The sequence below is a fragment of the Tamandua tetradactyla genome, chromosome 23, assembly GCF_023851605.1.
Source record: "Tamandua tetradactyla isolate mTamTet1 chromosome 23, mTamTet1.pri, whole genome shotgun sequence".
NCBI lineage: Eukaryota > Metazoa > Chordata > Mammalia > Pilosa > Myrmecophagidae > Tamandua > Tamandua tetradactyla.
In genome coordinates this window covers 52,177,332-52,204,359 of record NC_135349.1, presented here as the reverse complement: position 1 = coordinate 52,204,359, position 27,028 = coordinate 52,177,332, and the positions used below count along the sequence as shown (strand labels likewise).

The following is a 27,028-nucleotide window of genomic DNA, read 5'->3' as shown; positions in this document are numbered from 1 at the left end:
AGCAGGCAGGACTCTGAACTTTGGAATGGGGATTTACCACATGAGGGCTAGTCTTTGTTCTTTAGTCAGCCTGCACTGCGTGTCCACCTCAGGCCCAGCCAGTGCTGGCGTAGAGGAAGGAGAGAGGAGTGAGACGTGATTCTTATTCTCAGAGAAGTAGGTGCCTCCAGGAGCAGTGAGGACAATTCTGCCAGCAGCTGGCCACTACCTGCTCCCCACCACAGAAGGGCTTGTTGGCATCAGGCCCTCCCTTGGCACCACAGGCCTGGAAAAGCAAGACTATCTTACCTTCTGGTTCTTCAGCTTGGTCTCCACCTGGCTGCAACTATCTGTCTCTTGGGGCTCGTAACTGGGGATGCTGGACAGGAAGTGAGAGACATGCTCATGGCCACTGCGGTACTCGTCATAAGCCACCTTGGCATCCTGTAGACTCTGGGACCTGCAAGAGAAAAGCCGGTCAGGCCTCTGCCATGGGGAGCAGATGCCCCACTGGGAGCTGTCTTTGATCCCTTTTTAAGAAGTCACCTGTCCTCATTTAAAAAAAAAAAGGAAAACAAAACAAAATAAATGGAATTTAACTAGAAATAACCTAAACATTTACCAAAAAGGGACTAAACTACGGACTGTTAAGCCAGAGAACCATACTGTAAAGAATGAGATAGGTTTATTTGTACTGACTTGCAAAGATTTTAGAATCTAAATAACCCATGAATCAAAGGAGAAACTGCAAAGGGAGGTTAGGAAATCTCTTGAATTAATTGAAAATAAAAACATCAAAATGTGTCTTGCAGCTAAGAGGAAAATATATAGCACTAAAATGCTTATGTTAGAAAAGAACTCTCAAGCGAACAATCTAAGCTTCTACTTAAAGAAAAATAACAGGTTAAACCCAATGTAAGCAGCAGGAAGGAAATAAGGAGCAGAAATTGATGCAATGGAAAACAAAATTGACAAATCTCAGAATAACTTCTCAAGGAACAAGAGAAGATTCAAATACAACAAAAAATAAGATCCAACAGGAATGAGAGAGGGGACATCACCTCATGCTTATGGACGTGAAAAAGATCACAAGAGGACATTTGTGAACAACTTTATGCCAGTAAATTCAACAACTTCGGTGAAATGGACAGGATGCTTGAAAGATAACTCCCAAAGTTAACTCGAGAATTAAATAACTCAAATAGTTCTCTATATTTTAAAGAGATTGTGTTTGTAGTTTGAAAAATTGTCCCCCTAAAAAAAAATCTACAGAGCCATTTGGCTTCACGGGCGAATTCTACCAATCATTTATGGAAGAAATAGTACTAGTTCTGTACAAACTCCTCCAGAAAAAAGAGGAGGGAACACTTGCCGACTCGAGTCCAGCACACTATATGACTGGACAGCTAAGACACATATACACAGTGTGCTGACACTCATGCTGTTACCCCTCCTTCCCTCGTCTCTGCATTTTTGAAAGCCCACACAAGAAACTGGTGACAGTGCCTCTCCTGCAGGGCTGGGTGGGCAGTGATCATTATCATTGCTTGACTTTTTCACTTTGTATGTGTACTGCTTTTTTCAAAAGGAAGAAATTATTTAGAAGACAAAGCAGTCTACATGGATTTCTGCGGAGGATTACTTCACAACAGCCTAGCTAGGCCCAAGGCTGCTGCCCCCTCACCTGTGGTCAAGCTGCTGGCAGAGGTGGTCGAAGCGCTGGCCGAGCTTGTGGACCTCGGCCTCCTGGCGCTCGAGGTCGGGGCAGTGCTCCTGGAAGCGGCTGGCCAGCGTGCTCGAGCACCGCTTGGCCACCTGTAGATGCTGCTCAGCCTCACGAAGGAGGGGTTTTCTGGCCTGCAGCTCAGAGGCCATGGCCTGCCAGGGTGGAGGGGATGGATGACACTGTGGCCAGGGCTGCCAGGAACCCAAGGCAGACCCTGCCGGGAACATCTGGGAAGCCCTGCTCCAGGATGGAAAGGGCCTTTGCCTCCAGGCCTCTCTCATTTCTGCAAGGGCCCATTTTGCTATAATGACCAGAACCTGGCAAAGACCCTGCTGGGGGTGGGTGGGGGGTGCCTGCGTGCCCTGTGACAGTCCAGCCTGGACTGGAGCCGGGCTGCTTTCCAACCTTCAGCTCGTTCCTTTGTCTGATACGGGATCCCAGTAGAGATGGGGCATGAATGAGGGACTGTCAGGGCCAAACCCAGAGGGAGGACCACAGCAGCCAGGCAGGCAGGAAGTGCCCAGGCCAGTGGTGGGCACACAGCCAGGGCCAGGATGCTCCCAGAGATACTGGAAACTTGGTTGTTTATGTGATCCTTGATTTTAAACTACACTTGAAATTCTGCAGGCCACACCAGCCAGAGGAGCAGCTGGCCTTCATGCTCTAGGCCTCCACTTGGCACGCTGTAGGTATTCCAGAGGCGGAGGTGCTTACTGCTGTGGTATCTGATGGTGGAAGGGGATGTGCCTAAAGGCCACTCACGGTTCAGAGAGAAGCTCCCCGAGGCTCAGGGTCCCCAGACTCACGGACAGCTCCTGCCTCTTGTCGTCCAGGGCACAGCTGCTCTCAGGCACCATGTCGTCGCGGGCCAGCTGCTCCTCGTACTCGGCCAGCAGCTCCCGGCCCTGCTGCAGGGCCTTCTCCAGGCGGTTGGCCACGCCGAGCCTGAGGGCCAGGGCAGGAGTGGGGGGGGTGCCCAGCTGGCCCCTTGCCCCCCAACCGACCTCCCACTGTCACCCGCCACCCACTTCTCCTGGGCCGAGTCCAGCAGCTGCAGCAGGCGTGTGTATTTGCTGTTGGTGTCCTCCACACGGGTCCTCAGCAAGGGCACGCAGCCGCCGCCCGGGAGCGCCCCCATGAATGCATCGCAGGCCGTGGTGCTCCGCGCTTTGTCAGGCTCAATGCGCAGCAGCTCGGCGGTGATGTTCTGTGGGGGCCGGGACCCCTCAGTGTCAGCCGGGGGCATCCCCTCCAGCACCCCACGGCCGTCGAGCACTCACTTGCCACCCTCACTAGGAGGGGAGGTGGCTTAAAATGCAGATGCATGGCCATCGCCAGGGAGTGCCATGGGGTCTGCACTGCTGATGACCTTCCCTTCCAGGGAATCCTGGTGCGGGGAGAGGGCGGGGGGGGGGCAGGGGGGGGGAACCACACCAGCGATGACCACGACAGGTGGTGGTTCTCAGCCTGTGGCTCTCAGCACTGCACCTGTCTAGCCCTCCATTTAGGCACTGTGATTCGCCCCGTGCCTGGGGGGACCCTGAGTGCCCAGCGGTTGGGAAGCTGCTGAAGGAGGGGGTGAGACCATGCCCCAGGCCTTGTCACCCACGCTTCCCTGTCAGGGCCACTGCACATCTCAGAAGTGTCCTCCATAAAAAGGGAACTATGGTCCCGACAGCGAGGGCCGACCAGGGGCTCAGAGCACTTGAGTGTGTAAGAGAAAGGGTATGTGTGGGCCGGGCACCTGCCAAGCCTTCACGCCGTCTTCCTCCATCCCCATGGCCCTGCCACTGGGGACCAGCACATTTGACTGAGGAAACTTATATAACTAGTCTGTGATTGAACAGTTGGTGTTGTCCTTCAGCTGTCCCTTCTCTGTCCAAGACTTCCTGGCACATATCGCAGGGGCAGCTGCCATGAATGTCCAAGACCCCAAGGTGGGGAGGACATGAGCAAGGACCCCAGAGAGCTTCCCCAGGTCCTGGCTACGGGTACCTTGAGGCCCTTGGCCCTCTCAGCACTGTCCTGCACAGCCCGGCCCTGTTCTAGCGGTGGCCGCAGGATTCCCGTGATCGCCTTCTCCTGTCGGTCCAGGTCATTGGCCACCTTGTCCAAGTCAGCCAGCAGCAGCCGCCCCTGCAGGTCAGAGGCATCTGTCGGGGCAGGTGGGAGGGCATGAAACACTGTCAGGGTGGCAGCTGCAGTCACAAGGCCCACCACCTCCCCTACCAATCCTGCAGCCTGGCCCACGGCCCAGCCCCTGATCCTCCCCAAGCTTTGGGCGGGTGGACCTGCCCCCACCTCCAGGGTGCTCTGTCTTGAGCACCTCGTGCCGCTGCTGGAGCGCACTCTTGCTGCCAGCTGCCTTCTGCCGCACACTCCGGTACTGGCTGGCCAAGCTGTGAGCACAAAAGCATAGAGCTGGGGGCCCAGGGAAGGTGGCCACCCACCCCCTCCACCCACAGAGGCAGCATCCCTGGGCTCAGGCTGGGGTTCAGTGAGGTGCTTTGAGAAGCTAAAAACACGGTGCAAATAAAAAGGGTTTGCTCCAACACTGGTTGTTCTCTGCTCCTTGGCTCAGACGGCCTGCTTCAACTTGTTCATTCATTCATTCTTCAGTCCTCAACCTTTTCTTCAGAGCACACATCACTACCTAAAATCATCTTGTTTGCTCATTTGTCTGTCTTATTTGATAAATATTTTCTGAATGAATGAATGAATCATTCATACAGAGTTCGTGAGTACTGACTAGCACCAGTAACTGAGCTAGGCCCCAGAGATGAAACAGAAACTCCAGAGAGCTCACCAGCAAAGGTGACACCCAAGCACAGATAGTCTTAGTAAAAAGTACTGCAGGCGGGCGGGCCACGGTGGCTCAGCAGGCAAGAATGCTTGCCTGCCATGCCAGAGGACCCGGGTTCGATTCCCGGGGCCTGCCCATGTTAAAGAAAAAAAAAAAAAGTACTGCAGGCAATGAAAGAAGGTGCTTGGGAGCAAAGGAGAGGCCACGCCTATCCTGGAGCCAGGGTGGGGAGTGAGGGAGCGGCCAGGAGAAGACCTCCAGGTGGAGAGAACAGCACACGCCAAGGCCCAGAGGCACTTCTAGAGAAACTACTCGCTGAGCTATCCCCACAGCCGAACATTCACCTGCGGCACATCAGGATGCCCAGGAGGTTCCCGGTTCCCTCCTCTGCCCTCATACCTGTCAGCCAGGGCCAGGGCCTCGGGGTCGGTCGGAGGGATCATAAAGCAGACGGCCGGGGCACTCAGCTTGCTGCCGGCACTGTCCGTGAGCTCCCAGCTCACCCCGTTGTTCTTCTGCAGGGTGTAGCTGTAGCCCCGTGAGATCAGGCCCTGGCAGGGGAGGCCACCCAGTCAGAGCACCCAGACAGACCTGCCTCGGCCGACGGGCCTGGAGCCCGTGCATTGCACTCCGTCCCCCCACTCTCAGGCCTAGGGACTCCTCGCCTGTCTCCGGGGCCATACAGAGAGATGGGGGGCCCTTGCGAAGAGGGTGTCTATTGGGTCTGCTGGCCCAGCAACCTGTCTCGATTTCCTTTTAGGGGAACCATCCCTCTCCATCCTTCCCTACTTCTGGCCCACATGGTCTTGTCCCTTCCCCATTCCCCTCCATGACAACTCTGGGTCAACACATAACTCAAGCCTAGCCGATGAGGAAATGGCATCCCCAGTCACCACGACTGGTTTAAATGGACACCTGATGCAGACCTGGCCACTCACACCCTCCCTAGGGACTTAGGCTGGAATGGCTGGGGCAGTCAGGCTGACAGATTCCAGGGGAAGGCGGCTGGGGCGGGGGTGGCACTGCGGTAAGCTGCAACGTCCACCATCCCCAAGGGGGAGGGTTGGAAGAGGGGACACAGGTTCCTGAAAACATCCCTCAAGACCCTAGATCCAGCCATATTTCCATGGAGACTCTTGGGTGCCTGGGCCCAGCCCGCCTAGGGCACCCAGGGGGACCCAAGCAGTGGCCCACCTGGTCACCCTCAAAATCACAGAGGGCCTCCACAGGGATGGGCTTGAGTGGCGTCTCCCGGCGGTATTTGAGGGGCACCACTTGCTGCCCTCGCTTCTGCAGACCACGCACCACGTCCTCATACTTGTCCAGAGCCTTCTCCTGGTCCTGAACAGGGCGGGATGGGGGCACCGGTGAAAACTGCCCAGGACTGGGGGTGGTGGGGTACAGACAGGTGCCCTCCCCAAGGCCAGCTGGGCTCGGACCCGACACTCACGTCCAGCTCCCGTAGCAGCAGCTCGATCTGGTATCGGTCCTTGAAGTCAGGGCTGTACTTCTGGTTCAGATCGGAGTCCACTTTGCACAGCAGCTCCTGGGCGTCCTTCACGTCTCTGCGGAACTAGGGACAGACCAGGCGGCCCCATTACAGGCAGAAACCACTAGAAGTACCGGGGGCTTCTCCTGACCAAGGCTCCTCTGTTGGGGACAGACTTGCCCCCAACCCAGCTTCCCAGGGAGCTTCAGGGGACAGCTGGGTCCCCTCCCCACTCCATCTGATGCCACCTCTATTGCACGTCCACTTGTCATCTATATGCCAGTAAGTGTGGGGTTCTCCTTTCTATTCCATTCTTGGTGCCAGGACCAGACTGTCAGAATCATACACTTTCACTCTAAGTGAAAGTCCTATTCACGGCCCAATGAGACTCAGGCATCGAGCCAGCTATAGCACAAGCACCAGCTCAGCTCAAGCCCCCCAAACCGCCTGAGCCCCAACCTGACCTGCCAAATCAGTCCTGGGACCCCCAGCTGAAAGCATGTAAGGACCAGGCAGGTTCAAAGACGCCCAGAAGCCATTGGAAGTGAGGCTGCTCCAAAGCCTGGGGAAGCAGTGCTGGGAAGCTTCTGGAGGAAGGAGCTCAAGAGGCAAGTAGGTAATAAGCACTCTCAAGCACCGCCATGTGCTGAGTTGAATGGTGTCCTCCCAAACCTTACGTTCACCCGAACCTCAGAGCATGGCCTGCTCTGGAAATGGGGGCTTGGCCATCAGTTAAGATGAGGCCGTGCTGGAACAGGGAGGACATATGCGAGGGGGAAAAAGGCGATGTGGCATGTGTGGGGGGTGGGGAGCAGAGATGGAGTGATGCTGCCACAAGCCAGGGAATGCTGGGACTACCAGAAGCTGGAAGAAAGCAAAGAGTCTCCCCAAAGCCTTTGAGAGAACGAAGGGGATTTGCTGACACCTTCGGATTTGCTGGATTTAGGGACTTGGGACCTCTGGCCTCCAGAAGAGAGTGTTAAGCCCCCAGTTTGTGGAGCCTCGTCATGGCAGCCCTAAGAAGGTAGGACACCCAGGGTGCTGGCTCGGTGCCCGCAGCCCGGAGCCAGGAGGGAGGAGGGAGGCAGACGGAGGCGGCACACCTGGTGGTAGTCCTCCATGTACTTCAGGTGGCTCTCCTCACAGATGAGCAGGTTCAGGTACTCCTTCCAGTCTGCGTGCACGGCCTCCATGTGCGCCTGCGGGGGAGGAGGGGCTGTCAGGGAAGGGCAGGCGGGAGCTCAGCCTGTGGACCCCGGCCTGGACTTGGCTCCCGCAGTGGCATTCAGCTCCTCCCCAGAGGCTGGAAATTGTCCCCCTGGGAAGGGAGGCCAGGAGGGGAAGGAAGCAAGGGGAGCAGGTCGAAGAGCCCAGCAGTACTGCCCCGTGCGGTGCTCAGGCTGTGCCATGCACACAGGGCAAATGGGGCTGTGTCTGCTCAGACAAAGGTGCACCTGCTTGAAACGCTCACAAAGGCACGGTACCAGCTCCGGAAATCTTGGGCCAGGGGCAGGATGTAGCAAAGGAATGAGATAGAAGGGAAAAAGAAGGAAAGGGTCAGACAAAGCAGGATAGAGAGGGAAGATGGGGCAGGGGTGATGAAGAGGGGTGGAGACAGACAGATACATACAGGATGCCACCTGTAGGACCACTAACTCTGGTGACCAAGCTCCAAATGATCCACAGACAGAGGCAGCCCTGAGGTCAGCCTGGAAGAGGCATCCCCCTAATTCCCCTATGCACATACCTCGATAGAGTTCCTCCCGGGGTGCTCAGCCGCAAGCAGCTGGTCCCCCTCACTGTGCAGCTTGTTGATCCTCTCCTCTTTGGCCTCCAGGTTCCGGTGGATGAAATTCTGCAGTGGGCATCAGGAAAGTGTCTTGGCACCCAGCCCAGCAGCCCGCGCTCCCTCTCCAGCCCTCCCCTGACCCCCCAGGGCTCCGTGCTCCCAGCACCCACCTCATATTGGCGCCGGCGGCTGGGGTAGTCGAGGTTGCGGTCGCTCCAGTCGTACTGCATGCGGCCCTTGGCCTGCTGGTCCAGCCAGTACAGCTCATTGGTGCAGCGCTGCATGTAGTCCTGCAGCGAGCTCAGGTGCTGCTGCCGTGCCTGCGAGACCGCCTGCAGCGCGAGGAGCAAGGATGGTGCCGGGACCTCAGCCAGGCCACACGCCACAAACCCACCTCAGCCACACCTGGGCCAGGGTGCATTTGGACAGGCCAAATGTCCCTCTGAGCCTTATTCATTCATTTATTTACCCAGCGTTTAATGAGCATCTACTAAGTGCCAGGTATCCTCACAGGCACTGGGAGTGCAGCAGGAACCAGAGACAGACAAAACCCTCAAGGAACTCACACTGCCGGGGAGCCTCAGTTTACCCATCTGTAAAATGGATAATGACAACCTTGGCCACATAAGGCCCAGAGGCTGGCATATAGTAAGTGCTTGGTATATGTTAGCAGCTATAGCTTCCACTTTGACCTTTATCACGACCATCTCCTAGAGGGCCTGAAGGAAAGTGGCCACCTGCTACCCGTTTCCACCTGAGAAGGGGCGGCTGGTGGGGGGCTGGGGAGGTAGGGGGAAGGCAGGAGAGGTGTTTGCATTTTGCTCTGTATAGGCCCCACTGTGTGGCAGGCTCTATGCTAAGGACTTCCCCGACATCACCTAATTCCATCTTCAAGGAGAGGAAGTGTGGTCACTGTCCTGTACAGATGAGGAAACTGAGGCACTCACTGGCGGCTCCACCACCACGTGGTGAAGTGGGATTCAAACCCAGGCAGTTGGCTCCGGGTCCCAGCCTCATGTCTGCAGTGTTTGAAATGTTTGCAACAAGAAACCATCCATGCTTTACTTATGTAATTTTTTTAAAAAGAATGCCTTTTGTCCCTCCATACAAACATTATCCAGCAATAAAAAGAAATGAGTGCTCACGGCACTAAAAGACACAGAGGAACCTTAAATGCATCTTGGTAAATGAAAGATGGTGGTCTGAGAAGGCTTCACTGTTGCATGAGTCCAACCATACGATGTTCTGGAAAAGGTCAAATTCTCCAGACAGGAAAGAGATCGGAGGCTGCCTCCCTCGGCAGGGAGGGGCACAGATATGTGGCATTTTTGGGGCAGTAAAACTATTTTGAATAACGGTGGATGGGTGATGTCGCATGTTGGTCAAAACCCACTGAAATTACCACAAGGAGTGAGGCCTTAATGGAAACGGTGGGGCTTTGCTAATAACAACATATCGACATTGGTTGTCAACTGTAGTAAATGCACCCCACCTGATGCAAGATATTAATAATAGGAAGATATTAATAATAGGAAGATACTAATAATAGGGAGAACCTGTGGGTGTAGCAGGAGGGGGAGGTATGGGAATATTCTACTTTCTGCTCCATTTTTCTGCAAACCGAAAACTGCTCTAAGATAACGTCTGTTAATTTTTTCTAAATGCATTTTTTAAAAGTTGTAACAAGGGAAAGAGAAGCTTGCACATAAAGCATGTGGCACAGCCATGGACACGGTAGGTGCTGCATAAAGAAGGGGAAAACAGGTTGTAGGCACAGGATGTATGCACGCTACGGGGCTGCCTCTTCTCACTTCATCCCCTTCTGTTCTGTTTGAAAATTTTCCTACACGCCTCTGTCATTTATAACAGAATAAGTTAATAAAATCAAGAGATGCTTCTTGTCCCCACAACCCCAGGCTCCCGTCCCTTCCCTTCTCGGATGACACCCTTTCCCCCAGGGAAAATCCTCACCAGCAGTTTCTGGTACTTGGCCTGGAGCTCACTGTTCTGCTCCTGCGGACAGAGCCCAGGACACGGGGGGGGGGGGGGGGGGGGGGTGTCAGGGTGCAGGTGGGAAGCACCTCCTTCCCCGCGCCCACCGTGACCCCCTACCTCCCTGGGTCCCCCCCTCCCACCATGTGCCCCACCTGGTCCCGCCCTCTCCTGGCCCCCTCCCCTCCCCCTGTGCACCCACCTGGTCCCCCCCCCCTCCCAGCTCCCTCCCCTCCCCCTGTGCACCCACCTGGTCCCCCCACCCTCCCGGCTCCCTCCCCTCCCCCTGTGCACCCACCTTGTCCCCCCCCCTCCCGGCTCCCTCCCCTCCCCCTGTGCACCCACCTTGTCCCCATCCTTGGCCAGGTGGGGCCCAATGGCCTTGACTTCGTTGTGGAAGATGCTGTGCTGCTCTACCTGCTGACCGACCAGCGGCAGGTCCGTCCCGAAGCCCTGGCTGTTCAGCTGGTCCTGGGGTGGCAGATGGCATGGGAAGGGTGGGCGGGGGCTGGGCCACCCCCTCCTCCTCTGGGAGCCTCAGCTCTCACACTGCGGGTGCTGGGGCCGAACCAGATCTCCCCAAAAGGTACGCTGAAGTCCTGACCCCCGGTACCCACAAAAGTGACCTTATTTGGAAATAGGGTCATGGCAGAGGTAATGGGGTTAGGATCCCATGGGCTTAGGGCAGGGCCTGGATCTGATGACTGGGTCCTCACAGGGAGACGGGGAGAGACGGGTGCCACACCAACACCCAGGCTGGAGGGACGCAGCTACCAGCCGTGGGCTGCAAGGGGCAGCGGGAGGCGTCCTCCCTGCAAGGGACCCTGCTGACCCCTTGATGTTGGGCTTCTGCCTCCAGAATGTGAACCAATAAAGTACTGCTGTTCTAAGCCCCCCAGTTTATGGTACTTTGTACGGGAGGCCCCAGGACGCTAAGAGGGTAGGGGTGGGTGCTCTCCCCTCCCAGGAGAGAGGTAAATGCGGTGGCCTGGCCCGTGAGAGCCGGGGTGGGGGGGAGGTGTCCTATCTTCAGCCTTCAACTCTGCAGTGCCGCTCACTATTTAACCCTCACACCATCACACTTAGTCTTCACAACTCCTCCCAGGCCTGTACGGTTATAGAAGGGAACTCAGGTGCCCGGTTTCCCTACCAAAAATGGGGGAGCCAAGACTCAAACCCAGGAAGCCTGGCTCCAGCAGCCATGCTCTTATCTGCCATGGAGATGGGCTGGATAGGGCACAGGAAGGGCAAGGGTGGGCCAGTAGCCCCTGCCCTGCCCCGACCCTACTGAGAAATCCTGGAGCAATCAGCGTGGAATGGTTGGCAGGGAGCAGGGCCTCATCTCCACCTCCTGCTGTGTGACCTTGGGCTTGGTGCCAACCCTCTCTGAGCCTTGTTCTGTCTCATGGGCACATCGGGAATGAGAACCCCCTCCCCAGTGGAGGCCCTGGAGCCGCAGCCCTGCCTGGGCCGTACCAGCTTCTCCTCCACCAGCATGGCCCAGTTGACCTGTGGGTCCACCTCCTTCACCGCCAGGCTGTAGATCTGCGTGTGTTTCCCACGCAGGTTGGCCACACGCTCCCTCAGCTGCCGGATGCTGAGTGGGGAGAGGGAGCACCCAGGTTAGCAGGGCCTGTCGGGGACCCCCAACCCCAGGCCTGGCCTCGGGCTTTCTGCTCCGTGGCCTGGAAGGATGGGGGACAGTGGCCTTGGGTTCCAGACAATCACTCTCACCCCTCCTGCTGCCCACTTTCCCTTATACCACCCCCTTCATCCTTTCCTCCCCCATCAGAGTTATCCGAGGGCCTACTATGTGCCTACAACCACAGAAGGTTCTGGAAGAGCCGGACAGGGTCTCTGGAACTCACTGTCTACTGCGGGAGGCAGCCAGACTCAAAACTCAGCCAAGGACACAAGGGAGACTATGTGCCATGCCAGGGGCAAGTGTGAGGGCGTTGTGGGGTCCCCAGAGACCCTAGACCCTGCCTGGGCCAGCGAGGGGGCGCGGATGCTGCTTTGTCCACATCCAAGCAGAGGCCTGAGCAATGAGCATGGGAAGCTGGGGGCAGAGGGTCCCCCAAGGAAGTAAGAAGAGCTTGCTCAAAAGCTATGGGGTCATCCAGAAACCTGCAACCTCCAGATAGGTCCCTGGACCAGCTAAGTCCTGAAACCTAGAGGGCCCAGCCTCTCCAGAACATCAGATAGTTCCATCTCCCTACCCCATATTAGTGACAGACCCTTCCAACATGAAAAAGTTAGAATGGGCATAGCCCAAACACCCCTAAAGAGAGGGATGGAAAGATCAAAGGTGGTGGTGGAGTTACACAGAGGAGGGAGGATTTAACAAATGAGTATGATTGCTGAAACATTAAATTGATAATTTTTTAGTCTCCAGTGTCTTAAAGCAGCTAAAAGTGTCTTAGAGCAGCTAGAAGTAAAAAACCTAAAATTGTGGAACGGTAACCCATACCAAACTCTGACATCTGCTCTACAACTAATTGTTACAATGTGCTCTGAAATGTATTGCTCTTTCGCATACACGTTATTTTTCACAAAAAAGAAAAAAAAAGTTGATTGTAATGATAAAAAAAAAACATTAATTCCTTCTAGCCTCTAATGTTCTGCAGCATCTAGAAGGAAAAAAATCTGAAATGATGGTATGGTAGCCCATGACAGACTCTGGGATCTCTCCTGTAACTACTTATTGAATGAGATCTTTGAAAACCAAAAAAAAAAAAGGAAAAAAGCAAGGGGGTCGGTCTGGCATGGTGAGCTCAGGGAGCTGTGACCAGAACACAGGACATCAGCTTTCTGAGCCTCAGTGTCCTCAACTGCAGAATGGGCTGTTAGGAGGCCAGTGTGGCGCACTGGGCATGTGCCCAGCATGTGGCCAGCCCTTAAGAAAAGCCTCCCCGACTCGGGGCCGCTCCTGGAGGCCGAGCGGGCTGTGACTACCACCCTCCCCCGGCCCTCCTGCCCGGACCCCGGATGTGGGGTGGGGGACCTACTCCTCGGCGATCATGTCCCCCTGGGGGTGCTTCATGTGCTTGGCGATGGCCGCGTCGGCCTCCAGCGCATACAGCAGCTTCTCCGACTCCGACACCTTCTGCAGGGCCACGTCGCGGTGCTCCGGCTGCCGGCCCTCCTGGAGCCGGGCCACATCCTGGGTGGGCCAAGGACAGTGGGCAGGGGCTCAGCGTGGTCTCAGCGCACCCCACTGCCCCACCCAGGCTCTCCACCGGGGGTCCAGGGCCGTGTGTGCATTTCCAGCCAACAGTGCCCAAGCCCCTGCCATGACACGGCTGTTGATTAGACTGACACGGCCCTGGCCTCCTGGAGCTCACAGTTCAGGGGAAGGCGGCTGGAAAGGCGCCCCAGGGGCGACTGCCAGTCCGCACAAGTTGGTGCTTCTGAAGGAAATGATCCAGGGGAGAACGAGGGGGCGTATGTTAGCTCCATTGGTCAGGGAAGGCTCCCTGGGGTGGTGACACAAGCTAAGAACGAAGGATGCAAACGTCCCGGCCAGAAGGAGAAGGGAGAGTGCGTCAGGCAGCAGGGGCAGCCCGTGCAAAGGTCCTGGGGCAGGAGAAAGCATGCCATGGTTGAGGCATGGTGAGAAGGCCACTGTGGCAGAGATGGGAGAGCAAATGGGAGAGGTGGGAGTGGGGTGGGGTCTGGGTGCCACCTCCAGAGCCCTGGGAAGCACACAGGGTGGCTCTGAGGAGGGACCCCACAGCGGCCCTAGGTCGAGAGGGGATGCAGGCGCCAAGGGTGCAAGCTGGGGGAGCAGGCAGCCATCTGCGGCAGCACGCAGCTGAGAGCTGCAGGGGGCACCCATGGAAATGGGGCGATAACTGCAAGGGATGATCGATAATGTTTTTGCTGATGAGCCCTGCTTTCTGTTTGGGGTGAGACAAGGGGCAGCGGCCAGGAGAGCTGGCTTCTAAGCCCATCCCACCCAGCCATCACCTGTGCAGCTTGCCGTGCATCAGACGCTGCCCACGCCCTGGGGATGGCACAGTGACAGGTTCCTAAGGGACCCCCAGTGCAGGGAGTGGGGGTAACCATGGGGGTAACCAGCCTTGAAAATGTCACACGGAGGGGAAGCACCAGACACACATGACCCTGGGTCGTAGGGTCCCATTTATAGGCAAATCCACAGGCAGGGAAAGTAGACGAGTGGTCGTGGTCGTCTGGGGCTTGGAGGGGAGGGGAGGGCGGGGCTTAACAATTCAGGAGCGCAAGGGGTTGGATTGAGACGAGCACGTTCTAAAACCGATTTATGGCACTGGCTGCACTTTTTGGCAAAGGGACTAAAAATCACTGAATTATACACTTGAAACGGGAGTATTTTATGATACATAAATTATGGCTCAACACATTTGCTTTAAAAATGGCAAAAGAAAAAAGTGAAGGGGAGTGACGTGGGCACAAATGGGAAAGGGTCTCGGAAGAAACAAAAAGGGGTGGACCCCAACTCTAGGGGGCGGAGGAGGCTTGGGGACTCGGCCGAGCTCGGCAAGGGGCCGGCGGAGCTGGGACAACCGCACAACCCCGGCCACTCTGTGACAGCAAAACATTACGGTCTTGGCTCAGGTGGAATTCTCTGCACACCGCCCTCAGTGGGGGATCCGAAGCTCTTCTGAACAGATCCAGTGTCAAACGTTAATTTTGGAAAAGGAGGGACTAAATTAATCACTGCCCAGTGTACCTGGCGGGCGGTGGTGAAATGCAATCCTCCCCGGGGTGGCGGCTAAGATGTGAAAGAGCAGGTCGGTGAGGGAGGTCAGCGCGTGGTGACCTCAGGGGACAGGCATCCGGCAGGGTTGTGAGGGCGCTTTGTGAGAAACACTTTCTATCTTGACCCCAGCAGCATTTGCACGAGTTTCTCCTTACGCAAAAACTCCCTGAACTGAACTCTTAAAACGCGTACACTTTATACGCACTGTACATGAGCCACACCTCAACAAGCAAGTTTTTAAATGTAAACTTAAAAAAACAAACAAAACCTGGGGACTGAACTACCTAGCAAAATGCAAAATGGAAGAGGGCCCACCCATGGACAGATAAGTAAAAAATAAAAAAGCAAAATGTTACTGTAGAATCTGGAGGGTGGGATCACAGTTCTTTCCACTTCTCTGCACGTTTAAAAAGCTGGATAATAAAGTGTTGGGGGCAGGGACACTCTCCCAGCCCTGTGCCTGGGGTGTCTGCTCGCAGGAAGGACCCTTTAGGAGGGGAGGGGTCGCTGCACCCCCAGCCAGGCAGAACCCCTTCTGCATACTTTCTCCCCAGAAAGTAGGCCCCCTAAGGTCCCCTTACTAGCCGGTGAGAAGTCTGAGGTTGCAACTTGCTAAGCTGCCTAAATTCACAGAAGCTAGTAAGTGCTGGGGCTGGGGTTTAATCCTGGGAAGGCCAATCCCTGAGCTCAAATCCTCGGCCACTCAGCCAGTCGATCCCACAGGCCCAAGGGATGAGTGAAACTCGGTTGTCAAGATACAGGAAAAAGGATGAACATACAATGTCCAATGGTAAAAGATGCGACAAGTCAGGGTGGCAGTGTGCTCTCAGCCTGGGAAGCGGTGTGACCTTGGGCCAGTCACCTGACCTTCCCGTGCCCCAGTTTCATCCAAACAACAGGTACGAAGATGAAAACCTCTCTCACGGGGTGGCTGTGGGGACGGTGCTCCAGGTCCATGGCAAGCACCACATGGGCTCTGCTTGTGACACTGCATTGTGCCTTTATGCTGACCAGCAGGGGGTTAGCTAATGGTCCATCATGTGGGGGAGTACTATGCAGCCATGAAAAAGGAAAAGTCGTCACTAATACCATGACGTACCAACGTCACACACCTTCTGATATGATACATTTGAGAAGGGCACGAATGACTTCCGTGATTTTCCTGCCCCAATGCATAACCCCATCTAATCAGGAGAAACCCTTAGATAAACCCAAACAGAGGGGCATCCTCCAAAACAACCGACCCACATCCTTCAAAAGGTTCAAGGTCACCAAACACCAGAAAAGATTGGGGAACTGTCACAGATGGGAGGACACCAAGGAGACGTGGGGTGCTGGACCCAAAAGAGGTCATTAGCAGGAAAACAGCACTTCAGCTAATTTTACTGCCTCAGTGCTAATCTCCTGGGTTTGTTAAGTTGTACTATAGTCACGAGGTTTGTAAACATTAGGGGAAGCTGAGTGGAGTGTATAGGAAATTCTCTGCGCTTTTTCTGCAACTTTTCTCTAAGTCTGAAATTATTTTAAAATAAGAAGTTTAAAAAAGGATGCTGTAGGGTGGATGAGTGGTTGAGTGGTAGAATATTCACCTTCCCTGCAGGAGACCTGGGTTCAATTCCTAGACCATGCACCCCCAAACCCCCAAAAAAGGATGCTGTAACTCTTGATTCACTTGGCCACAATACACTGTTAGGTCAGAGATGCTGTTCCTTAATGCAAGGCAGAGTATAATTCCACTGGGGGAGCGGGAAAGCACACACACACGCACCAACATACATATACACACACATACACAGGCACACATACACATATATACGTACATATGTGTATATAAAATGAGAAAAGGTTGAAAAGATATACACCAAACTGTTCATTGAAATCTCTGGGAACCGAATTATGCATAATTTTCATTTGTTTTGTTATACTTGTTTTTCTGCCCTAAAATGTTTGTACTGAACCCATATTACTTTTATTATTGACAAAAAAAGAGGCACGCCCCACAAAACTGTTTTCACTTAGGAGAGGAAAAAAAACATGGCCACTGGGGCCAGGAGAGGAGAGAATGCTGCGGAGTCACTAAAGGAGCTGGGGGCTGTGTGCAGCTGGAGGGGAAGGGGTGGGGGCATTACGGCAGGGAAGGGGGAGGCCGGGGACAGGTGGGGGACAGGCAGGAGAGGGAGGGGAGGGTCTCAGGCAGCGGGGAGGGGGGAGGGAGGAGGCTGACTCCTGAGCCCCTGCAGGGACCAGCTTGTGGCAGAGAGAGAGTTTCTTTAATGCACTGAATCCCACAGTTCTCCCCGGGGCCCCATTTCTCATAGACTCTGTGTCCCTTGCCCCAGCTGTGCCAGCCCTCCTTGTACGGCCCCCCACCCCATCTCTGGGATGCCTGTGGGCGGGCCCTTGGGTGAGGGACATCCGGGCTGTCGGGGGCGGCCATGGAGGGAGGGGAGGCAGGGGCGGGCCAGGCTGAGCAGTGGAGCCGGGGGGGCCCCCCACTCTTCTAACCCGACTCTTAGTCACCCCCCGGGGAGGACTGCCAGATGCAAAAACAGAACACCCAGTTATCATTTGAATTTCAGATAAACAACAAATAATTCTGTAGTATAAGTATATCCCAGCGAGGGCATGGGACATACTTACACTAACAATTTATTTTGTGTTCTAAACTTCAAATTTAACTGGCCGCCCTATGGTTTTATTTGCTAAATCTGGTAACCCCACTCCTGGGGGGCTTCTAGGGCATCACCCCAGCTCTCTCTGAACCTCAGTTTCTCCAGCCACAAAGCAAGCATAACCGTGACGGGGCAGGAGGCCGAGCCCACGTGCCGTCCCACCCCTACGACGCCCTCCAAGCTCAGGGTGGCATCACCCCACGATACAGAAGAGGAAACTGAGGCACAGAGAGGAAAAGCGATTCCTCCAAAAGAGGCGGGAGGAGGGTGGTGGGCAGCATGGAGGGGGTGGCAGGCGGGGCCGGTAGTGAGACCAGCAGAGACAAGTCACTCACCCCAACCCCTAATGCCCTGGAGCCCTGCACTGTGCCCGCCCCATCCGGCCTTCACGCGGTCCGGGGAGGTGGGCGCACATCCTAACCCGCGACACCCCTGGAGGTGATGCCACCGTGCTCAAGGTCACACGGTAAGTGGCAGAGCTGGATCCTAACCGAGGACCTGGCTCCTGGGGGCGCTTCCCCCCCCCCACCAAGTAGGGGAGGGCTTGGTACCCGGCGGGAGCCCTGTCCGGGGAGGTGCAGGCTTGACCCCGGCAGGCAGGTGCCTGTCCCCATCGCGGGGGCCACACATGGTGACATCTGTGGCCGCGTCACTCTCTCGGGCGGGGCCATCCTGTGCTTCGCGGCACATTGGGCAGCAGCCCAGCCTCTGCCTCTAGAGCCTCAGCGGCCCTCACCTCGGGTTTGGGTTGAGTCGCGTCCCCCACAGAGACAAGTTCAAGTCTCACCTCCCATCCCGGGAGGGTGACCTTCTTTGGAAACAGAACATTGGAAATTGAAGACATGATGTGACCTAAAGCCAAACCAGGCTAGGTGGGCCCGAGTCTAACACACCTTAGAAGAAGAGAGGAGAGGAGGGAGGCAGCGGCCAGGGGACGAGGGGTGAGGCCCTCGGAAGACACGGGAAGCATCTCTGAGCCAAGGACCACCAGAGGCGGTAGGCGGGGGCGGGACGGGGCACTCACGCTCTGCAGCTTGGCCTCCAGGTCCACGATGTTCCTCTCCACCTGGTCGGCATTTTTCTGCAGCTGCTCGATGAGCTCTGACAGCTCCTTGTTGGAGATGCTGTGGGGAGAGAGCCGGCAGATGGGCCCAGAAGTCCGGGGGCAGGGCTGCTTCCAGTACCCATGCCCGGACCCCCGGGGCTGTCCCTGGCCCCCCCCAGGGCTGTCCGCCCAGCTGGCTGTCCCCACGGGGATACTACGCCCCTAAAGCCACAGAGAGGAGGCAGCGCCCTGCAGGGGGAGGTGGGAAGGGGGTACGGTCACCCCCACACACCATCCGCTCTAACACATCTACTTTGTCAATCAGCCAAGTTTTCATATATTTTGAATCGAGATCTAATTCACAGTGAGCCCTTAGGTTCTTTAAATGCCCTGTGCCCAAAGCCACAGGGAGACACCACTTCACACCCATCAGGGATAAAAAAAAGGCAGACAACAACAAGTGTTGGCAAGGATGCGGCAAGAGGAGTGCTCCCCGTGCCCCGCCCGCTGCTGCTGGGAGAGTGAAACGAGGCCCGCCGCTTCCGCAAACTGGAGCCGCCAAATGACCCCGCAAGCAATTCCCTTCCTAGGTTTAGACCCGGGAGAACTGAAAACACAAGGCCGCTTGCTCAGGGGTGTTCTCAGCAGCAGTTTTCATAACAGCCCAGGGGTGGGAACAACCGGGGTCCGTCAGCAGATGAGCCTTTAAACTCGACGTGCTGCAGCCCCGAGTGGGGTGCGGGGTACGGGGTGCGGAGGGCGCTCAGCCATAAAGGAATGAGGTCCGGCGCCCCCTACGCCACAGATGAACCCCGAAACCATCACGCTGCATGATGGAAGCCAGCCACGGAAGGCCACGCACCGCGTGACTCCGTGTCCGTGAAGCCTCCAGAACAGGCAAAATCCTCTGAGAAAGGTGGGGGCCGCCGGGGGCTGGGGCGGGGGAGGTGTGGGGGAAATGGGGAGCAGCTGTGAACGCGCAGGGCTATATTGGGAGGTGATGAAAATGTTCTCAAGTCGAGTGTGGTGGTAGCTGTCTGACTGTAAACATACAAAGGCCATTGAATCCTACACTTTAAATGGACGAACTACATGGAACAGGAATCATATCTCACTTGAGCTGTCACCACAGAAACCGGCAAGTGTATTGTAAGGGGTGGGAGCTCAGTATCCCCCCTCTCCTTTTAGTCTCCATTTCCCAGGGTGGCAGGGGCAGCCCCAGGAATGACACTGGGGGGTGCAAGCTAACACGCAGGACGTGTGACCTCATTTAACCCCACCCCCTCCGAAGTAGAGAGCATTGTCCTCACCACTTTACGGATGGGGAAACTGAGGCACGGGGTGCTTTGATGCCTAGGCCAGGAGGCAGGGCCGTGCTGGGATTTGAGGCCAGGCTCCTGACCGCCCAGCCCCAGGACTCAAGCCCAATCACAGGTGTGGGCCTCTGCCCTCTGGGTTTGGGGGTCCCGAAAGAGAGCACCTCTCCGCCGGAAGCTCTGGTGTCCCTCCCATTGTCTGACAGGGAGCACCCTTCCAGGCCGCCCTGAGCACCGTGGGGCCCTAGCCCAGAGGCCCAGGAACATGGGGTGCTGGGAACTCGCAGGGAGGGGCGCAGGTCCCAGAAGGGCTGGGAAGGGGCTCAGCAGTCCCCCCGGGTGGCCAGACGGACATCACAGGTTATCGGCCATGGTGGAGGCCAAGATCCAGCCCTTCCTTAGAGCCCCCACCTGGTCCCACCCATGCATGCACCCCATCGCCCAGGCCAGAAAGGCGAGAGGCCCCCCACCACCCTATAGCAGGGAAGTTACCCCGGAGGCACGGAGCCTACCCAGAGGTTTGCAATGGACATGGGCCTGCGGTCAGCGGCCTGGGAAGTCACCGGGCAGTGAAGACCGTCCCCAGTCACACGGGGGGGCGGGGGGCAGCGTAGGGGAAAGACTGCAGCACCTGGGGCCAGAAGACCGGGTTCAAATCCCGACTCCACCAACCAGCAGTGTGACCTTGGGGGAGCTGCTTTGTATCTTCTGAACCTCAGTTTCATCATCTGTAAAATGGGAATAGAAAGTCCTGCCTAGCTAGGTGGGTGAGCTGGGGGTGGGGTCAGGGTCACTTCTGGAAGCACCCAAACTGAGTTTCAAAGACAACTTTGGTGGAAACAACTCAAGAGTCCAACAGAGAAACAGATATACAAAATGTGGCACATCTAGATGGTGGAATACCATTCAGCCGTAAAAGGGAATGAAATTCTGAGACATGCAGCAACACAGATGAATCTTGAAAACGTGACGCCAAATCAAATAAGCCCAACAAAAAAGGACATATATTGTATGATTCCACTTATATGAAATATCTAGGCAAATTTGTAGAGGCAAAAGGTAGATTGGAAGGTTAGTAGGGGGAGGAGAAGAAAGAAGGGGGAGTTTTGACTTGGTGGGGTGTGCCTGTTTAAAAGTGTAGTGTACCCCAGAAAAGCCATGTTCTTTAATCCTCATTCAATGTTGCTAGGTGGGAGCTTTTTGATTGCTTTTATGGAAATGTGACCCACCCAATCGTGGGTGGTAACTTTTGATTAGATGATTTCTTTGGAGCTGTGTCTCCACCCATTCAAGGTAGGTCTTAATTCACTCACTAGTGTCCTTTTAGAGAGAATCATTTTTGGAAAAGCTTCAGAGCCCACACAACCAGAGACTTCTGGAGATGCAGAAGGAAAACGCCCCTGGGGAAGCCTCATAAAATAAGAGAGAGCTAGCAGATGTCACCATGTGCCTTCCCAGCAAACAGAGGTGTTCCAGAAGGCATCAGCCTATCTTGAGTGATGGTAACCACTTGTGGGTGGACGTTTTTAAAGACTTGCTTTAATCAGGACATTTTCACGGCCTTAGAACTGTAAACTTGCACTTAATAAATTCCTTTTTCAAAAGCCGTTTCATTTCTGGTATATTGCATTCTGACAGCTTTAACAAACTAAAACAGTGGATATAGAGTATTTTGAAATTTTGGAAATTTTAAAGTAAAATTAATTTAAAGAAAAACCACTTGGGGCTCAAGAATTGAGCTGGAGCTTGAGAGTAGCAACCGAGGGCCCCAAAGCAGATCAGAGATAATCTAAGCACCCAGGGACAGGCAGGCATTCCTGTTGGGTTCCCCAGCACACAGTAAGCACGTAAGAAATGTGTGTTAGGAATGAGAATTACCCAGCACATAGTAGGGCCTTAATAAAGGACAACAAGGATCGTTTATTTGCATACCCAGCACTCGCTGATCTTCCACTCCCCGCCGTTAACAGCACTGCTCCCTAAACTGTACGTGAGGTCCCGTTCATAGACCACCCCGTCTCTCCCTGGGGCCCCACTTGCTGGTGGTACTGAGTCCTGCAGCACAGGTTTCCTCTAAAGAGTAATAACGTCACGGTGAGGAGACCTGGCAGTCACCCCTTAACCGAGAGATGGGGGCTGAGACACATCGAGTCACGTACCTCCTGGCATGACATGCTGAGGGCACGCCATCACTGCTGCGGGATCTTCCCAGCTGTGCACCCCGAGAAACCGGCAGACAGATCCCTATTGAGGGACGGTCTGTGAACCCCCTGATCAGGGCTCCTCCAAAGCATAAGGTCGTGAAAGACAAAGAAAACCTGGGAAACTGAGGCACACAATGGCCAGAGATGGAATATGAGATCCTGGAAGGGATGCTGGGACCAAAAAAGGACATTAGGGAAAAAAACTAGTGGAATCTGAAAAAAAAACAAAAAAAACCTATAGTTTAGTTTAAAAAGAAAAGAAAAGAAAAACTGGGTCCTTCTAATTGCCAGGTTCCTGGCCAGCCCCACGGGGAGCCGAGGCCGCACGTGCTGATGGGTGTCCGGACAGGGAGGGCCAGTGTGAGGCCTCAGGCTGAGAGGAGCCGATGGGGTGGGGCCAGGACTTGGCTGACCCCCAAAGCGGCCTCTTAGCCCAGCCCAGCCTGCGGGTGAGGGTGCTGGGGCAAGTTCCACAAGCCTGGTGGTGGTCACGGCAGGCACGTGGGGCTGTTTCTCCCCAGAACTGGCCTTGTTTTCCCTCTCCCAGGCTGGGGAAACTGGAGTCAGGCACGGATCCAGTGTGGGGTCACTGAGGCTTCAGGGAACCCTGTTTACTGGGCTTGGTGTGCATATGAGATTCCCAGTGGACGGAGGGAGAAGGGGGCCCCAGCGCAGTCGGGAGGCTGCCCACCACCTCCGAAGAGCCCCAGGCTTTCTGGGCCGAGCCTGGAAGGGGCTCCTCCTTCATCCCAGGGCGTATTTGGAAAGGAAGAGCTGCAGGGGGCAGGCCTGGGAGCCCCAGAGGGCAGAGGGCACCGGGCACGCCTGCTCTGGCACCAAGAGCTGGAAACTTGGGAACCACAGCCCTCGCCTGTTGCTCGCATTTGCCGTCCACACTCACAGCCAAGGGCAGGGGCCAGGAGAGGATGCTGGGATTTGAACCCAAGCAGGGCTCAGGGCAACCTGGCTGTGGCCGCATGGGCAGCAGGGGTGGTGAGCAGAGAAGCCGGGACACGGTTGGACCGGGTTACGCAGGCAGCACACCAATCTCTGCGTGCACAAAGGTCGGGGACACAGGCGTCCCGTTCCCTACCCTGCTGGTCACCTGGCTCCCTTGACCTTTGTGCAAGCATCACTTTCTTGTCCTTCCCTGCAGCTGGAGGGGCGGTAAAGTGGATGGCTATCCGGGGCAGATGGCCTGGGTTTGAATCCTGGGGCTGTCCTTATCAGCTATGATTTAGTAGCCTCTCTGGGCCTCAGTTTCTACATTGTGGACTGCAGTACGCCTGCCCCAGGCCAGGGTGAGGATTAACTGAGAGAGCTGATAAAAACACTGCCTCGGGAGGGAGCCCAGGCTTTCTGCCTCAACCTGTGCTTACCTGCAGGGAGGAACGGAGGCTCCTTATAAAGAGGTGACGAAAGCCAGCAGCTGGGGCCCCACCAAGGAGCTAAAAAAAGACCCATGCCACCATGCCACCCACTGCCACCATGCTTCCTGCAAGCCGAAACTTGCTCTGGCTTCATGTTGCGGATGTCGCCTTGCCCTGGTGACATCAATATTTGGAAAGGTCTCCTGCAATATCTGCACGTGGCTCGGGAATGGTTACCAGACTGCAGGAGAGCACTTTATCCTGAGCCCACTTCAGGAGTCCTGGGTTTGGGCTACGGACCCCAGGGGGTAGCAGGTGCTTCCCCTGTGAGGTTTCTGCTGCTCTGAGAACCCTCTTTTGTCTCTCGGAGGGAAACTGCAGCAGGGAAGGGTGGGGGCAACTGGTCTACCCGGTCGTTCAAGCAGAACCCCAAGAATTGTCCCAGATCCCCGCCTCTCCCTCCCCTAGTTCCACCTCCTTGGCTAGACCTCCCACCCATCCTCCTTCCCTGTCTGCCCTATGGCTGCCATCTCAATCGAGAGCACCACCTCTCACTCGGACTGATGCCACAGTGGTCCCCACCCTCTCCTGCTCCCCGCTTCTCGCTGCCTCCAGCCGGGGTCCCCGCATTTGTCAGAAGCGCCTGCCTAGGCTGCAACCAGATGGCACCACTCTCCAGCTTAGAACCTGCTCCTGCTCCCCGCGGGTCTCAGCAAGGAGCGCGGGGGTGGGGTGGGGGGTGGGGGGGCGGGGAATACCTCTGCCTGGCCCAGACCGCCCTCTCCTGCCGCTGCCCACCCCCATGCCCTCGGCCCCCACACACACTCCCTCGGCCCATGCACACTCCCTCAGGTGGGTGACGCTCCTTCCCGCCCATAGCCCCTGCACCAGCTCCACCTCCCGCAGGTGTGTTTTGCCCAGACGCCCCACCCCACCCCAGTACATGGGTCTCTGCTCAGGGGACACCCCCTTCACCCTGGCTGAGACATGGACCCCTGCCTTCAGGAGCTCCCAGAAAGACCTGCTCCCAGGGCCTTTGTGGGGCACCACAGATGCCAATCCCCCAGGTTGCAGCCACCCAGGAGGGGGGCCTTGTGGGGGGTGGTTGCAAGAGCCACCCTTGGCGTGCTCAGCTCTCCCCATCCAAGTTGCATTGTACCACCTGACGCAGGGAGAGAAACCGAGGCAGCCTCTCACAGCCCGCCACCATGTAGGCGTGGAGTCGCTCGGACCTGGGTGCCAGTCTCGGGGGGCTCCTGAACCTCTCTGTGCCTCAGTTTCCCCCTCTTGGAAGTGCGGGTGAGAACAGCTTCCACGCAGAGGTGCCTCAGCTTCCCCCTCTGGGAAGTGCGGGTGAGAACAGCTTCCACGCACAGCACTGAGAAGATTCAAGGAGGAAATCCTTGCGAAGCGCTCTGGCACACAGTGAGGGCGCAGGACTGCTGGCTTCCATCCTTCTCCCCCCACCCCCCGTCATCGCTGACATGTGGGTCCTGCGAGGACAGGGCTCTGGGTCTGTTTGTCCACTGCGGTGTCCGCAACTGGCTGCGTAGAGCATCGGCACGTGTGATGCCACCTGCCCCAGCCTCACTGTCCCCTCCATCAGATGGGGGCATCAGGTCTGCCGGCCGCAGTGCAAACCCAGAGGCACTGGGGAAGCGGGAGGTGTTCCTGAGGCGGGGACCGCATCGAGTGGCTTCGTGTGCAAGGCCAGCGCTGCCCAAGAGAAACCAGATGTGCCCCACGCATGTAACCAAGAGTTTTCCAGTAGCCACGTGGAAAAGGCGGGGAGAAATGGGTGGACTTCATTTGAACACTCTATCTTATTTAGCTTAATATATTCCAAATGATAGGTGGGCATCATTGTCTTTTTTATATTAAGTCTTCAAAATCCAGGGTGTGGGTGACACACACAGCACTTCTAACTTGGTTCTAAGCACGTTCCGTGTGGCTGGCGGGGACAGGAGAGAACGGTGCAGTTTGAAACGATTCTGGGGTCCCTGGTCCTGCTTTGCCCCCAGCCCACAGGGTCTGCCACCCCTTTAGCTCTGCTGTAATAGAGCCAGTGGATACTCAGACGGCGTCTATTTGCTGCGCTGGGTGCCTGGTTCCTGGGGGTGCTTAATAATAGACTTTCCCCGTCCCTCCCTGGACCCCCTAGCAGACCACACAGCTGGGCAGGCACCTGCCCCCATGGCCAGGATCTCTCTACCGGATCTGTGGCTCCCGACTTCAAGGCAACCCCAGGCTCCCAGCTATGCCCAGGCCTGCCCAGGAGCGGAGTGCCTGGACGAGCAGCCCGCCATCCAGCCCTCTGTCCTGGGCCCCTGTGGGCTGCAGTCACCCGCCCTCAGGCCACTGGACAGAGCTGGGCGCTTGGCTTGCTCTCCAGCTGACCGCCTGCTCCAGGGAACAGATCACACACCCCCAGCGACCAGCTAAACGGGAGCCCCCTGACCCAGCTGCTCCCAGAACTGCCATCGCCCCGTCGGGTACCAGCCCCACTTGCTCTGTTTCCGTGTGTGGGGCTGGGAGAGGGTGGACGCAGGGCGTGCCGCGGCCACTCGCCTCCTAGGCTTGAGTCAGGCCCCCATGTTTCGGTCCCTGATCACGCCTACACTCCCTCCGCTTTGGGATTAATTCTGCCTCAGTAGGTGTGCAGTGAGGCAGACAGGCGGGGAGCAGGGCGGGGGTGGGGGGAGGCATTAAACGCTGGAATGTCTGGAATGCACACCCCTCCACAAGGCCTGGCCTCGTCCCCTCCCAGAGCAGGGGCCAGCCTCCCTGCTAGCCCCGCCCACCTCCAGAGCCACTGGGGGCCTCAGCGGCTTCCTAGGGACCTCCAGGCCTCATGGGAGGCTCACCTCCAGTGCTGTGTAGCTCCCCACCTTCTTTAAACACTGCCTGGCTGAGAGAGCAAAAGGCTAGAGGCTACCCAGGCACCCTCGGTTATTGGGGTGCTTTCCTTAACCTACTTATTAGACTTGAAACAGCTGAACAATAAGGAGTTACTCATCTCTTGGAAGGCCCACCTGTAGCCCTGAATTCCAGACGTTGCATGAGTTTGGCACTCAGTATGTCAGTGTTGCATCGAGCAGATATTTCTAGCACATTGACAACTCACATCTCCCCATTTTCCAGGGGAAGGTAACCTGACTCAGAGGGGTCAGAACCTGCCTGCTTTAGTTCCCTCAGCTGCTCTAGCAAATGCCATACAATGGTTCGCCTTAAACAATGGGAACTTAATGGCTCAGTTTTGAGGTTAGGAAAAAGCCCAAATCCATAAGCACTCTGCTTTCTCCCTCAAGGATATGGCACTCTGGGGCTGATGTGGGTGATCCTTGGCCCTCAGCCTGTCGCATGGCAAGGGGTATGGTGGCATCTCCTGACCTCTCCCTTCTGTTCCAGGTTCGCTTCATGCTCAGCTCCTTGCTGAGGCTTTTTCACCTTGAATTTTCTTTCTTTTATAAAGGACTCTGTGATAGGATAAAAACCCATCCTGAGTGAATTGGGCCATACCTCATCAAAAGGGTCACACCCACAGGAATGGATTAGGTTGAAAAATATGTTTTTCTGGGGTACATACAGCTGCAAACCAGCACACAGCCCAAGGACACCCAGCTGGGAAGTGGTGGAAGCAGGATGTGAACCCAAGCAGTCTGGCTGCAGTCACCTCTCCAGTAAAGGGAGGGAGACAATGCTGAGCCACCAACCCTACCAGACAAAGCAGTGGGGAGGCAGGGGGCAGATGGTGCAATGCGGCAAAGGGATTGATGTCTTGTTGGCATATTCATCAGTACAATTAATCATAGTGGCCAGGGAACACTCAGTGGTTGTAAACTGAGGCTGAGTTATTCTCCTAAGATGCCACCACAAGGGATCTCAGCTTGTTCCTCTGAACA

The 27,028-nt window shown here is 56.0% G+C and overlaps 1 protein-coding gene and 1 long non-coding RNA gene across 2 annotated transcripts in view; one reads left to right on the top strand and one right to left on the bottom strand.

The window, feature by feature from the left end:
- Positions 1 to 27,028, top strand: part of LOC143667568 (uncharacterized) — a 250,942-nt gene that overhangs the window by 203,132 nt on the left and 20,782 nt on the right. The gene's annotated exons all lie outside the window — the stretch shown is intronic.
- PPL (periplakin) overlaps positions 1 to 27,028 on the bottom strand; it is a 42,912-nt gene that overhangs the window by 6,043 nt on the left and 9,841 nt on the right. The window contains exons 2-18 of the mRNA XM_077141894.1: positions 18,216 to 18,315; positions 12,787 to 12,941; positions 11,255 to 11,375; positions 10,124 to 10,249; positions 9,758 to 9,799; positions 7,957 to 8,118; positions 7,745 to 7,852; positions 7,101 to 7,196; positions 5,959 to 6,081; positions 5,703 to 5,849; positions 4,908 to 5,059; positions 4,007 to 4,104; positions 3,701 to 3,858; positions 2,734 to 2,912; positions 2,512 to 2,650; positions 1,664 to 1,857; positions 289 to 439 (exon numbers count right to left, since the gene is read on the bottom strand). Coding sequence (XP_076998009.1) covers positions 289 to 439; positions 1,664 to 1,857; positions 2,512 to 2,650; positions 2,734 to 2,912; positions 3,701 to 3,858; positions 4,007 to 4,104; positions 4,908 to 5,059; positions 5,703 to 5,849; positions 5,959 to 6,081; positions 7,101 to 7,196; positions 7,745 to 7,852; positions 7,957 to 8,118; positions 9,758 to 9,799; positions 10,124 to 10,249; positions 11,255 to 11,375; positions 12,787 to 12,941; positions 18,216 to 18,315 — 2,251 coding nt within the window. The remainder of the gene's footprint in view (positions 1 to 288; positions 440 to 1,663; positions 1,858 to 2,511; positions 2,651 to 2,733; positions 2,913 to 3,700; positions 3,859 to 4,006; positions 4,105 to 4,907; positions 5,060 to 5,702; positions 5,850 to 5,958; positions 6,082 to 7,100; positions 7,197 to 7,744; positions 7,853 to 7,956; positions 8,119 to 9,757; positions 9,800 to 10,123; positions 10,250 to 11,254; positions 11,376 to 12,786; positions 12,942 to 18,215; positions 18,316 to 27,028) is intronic.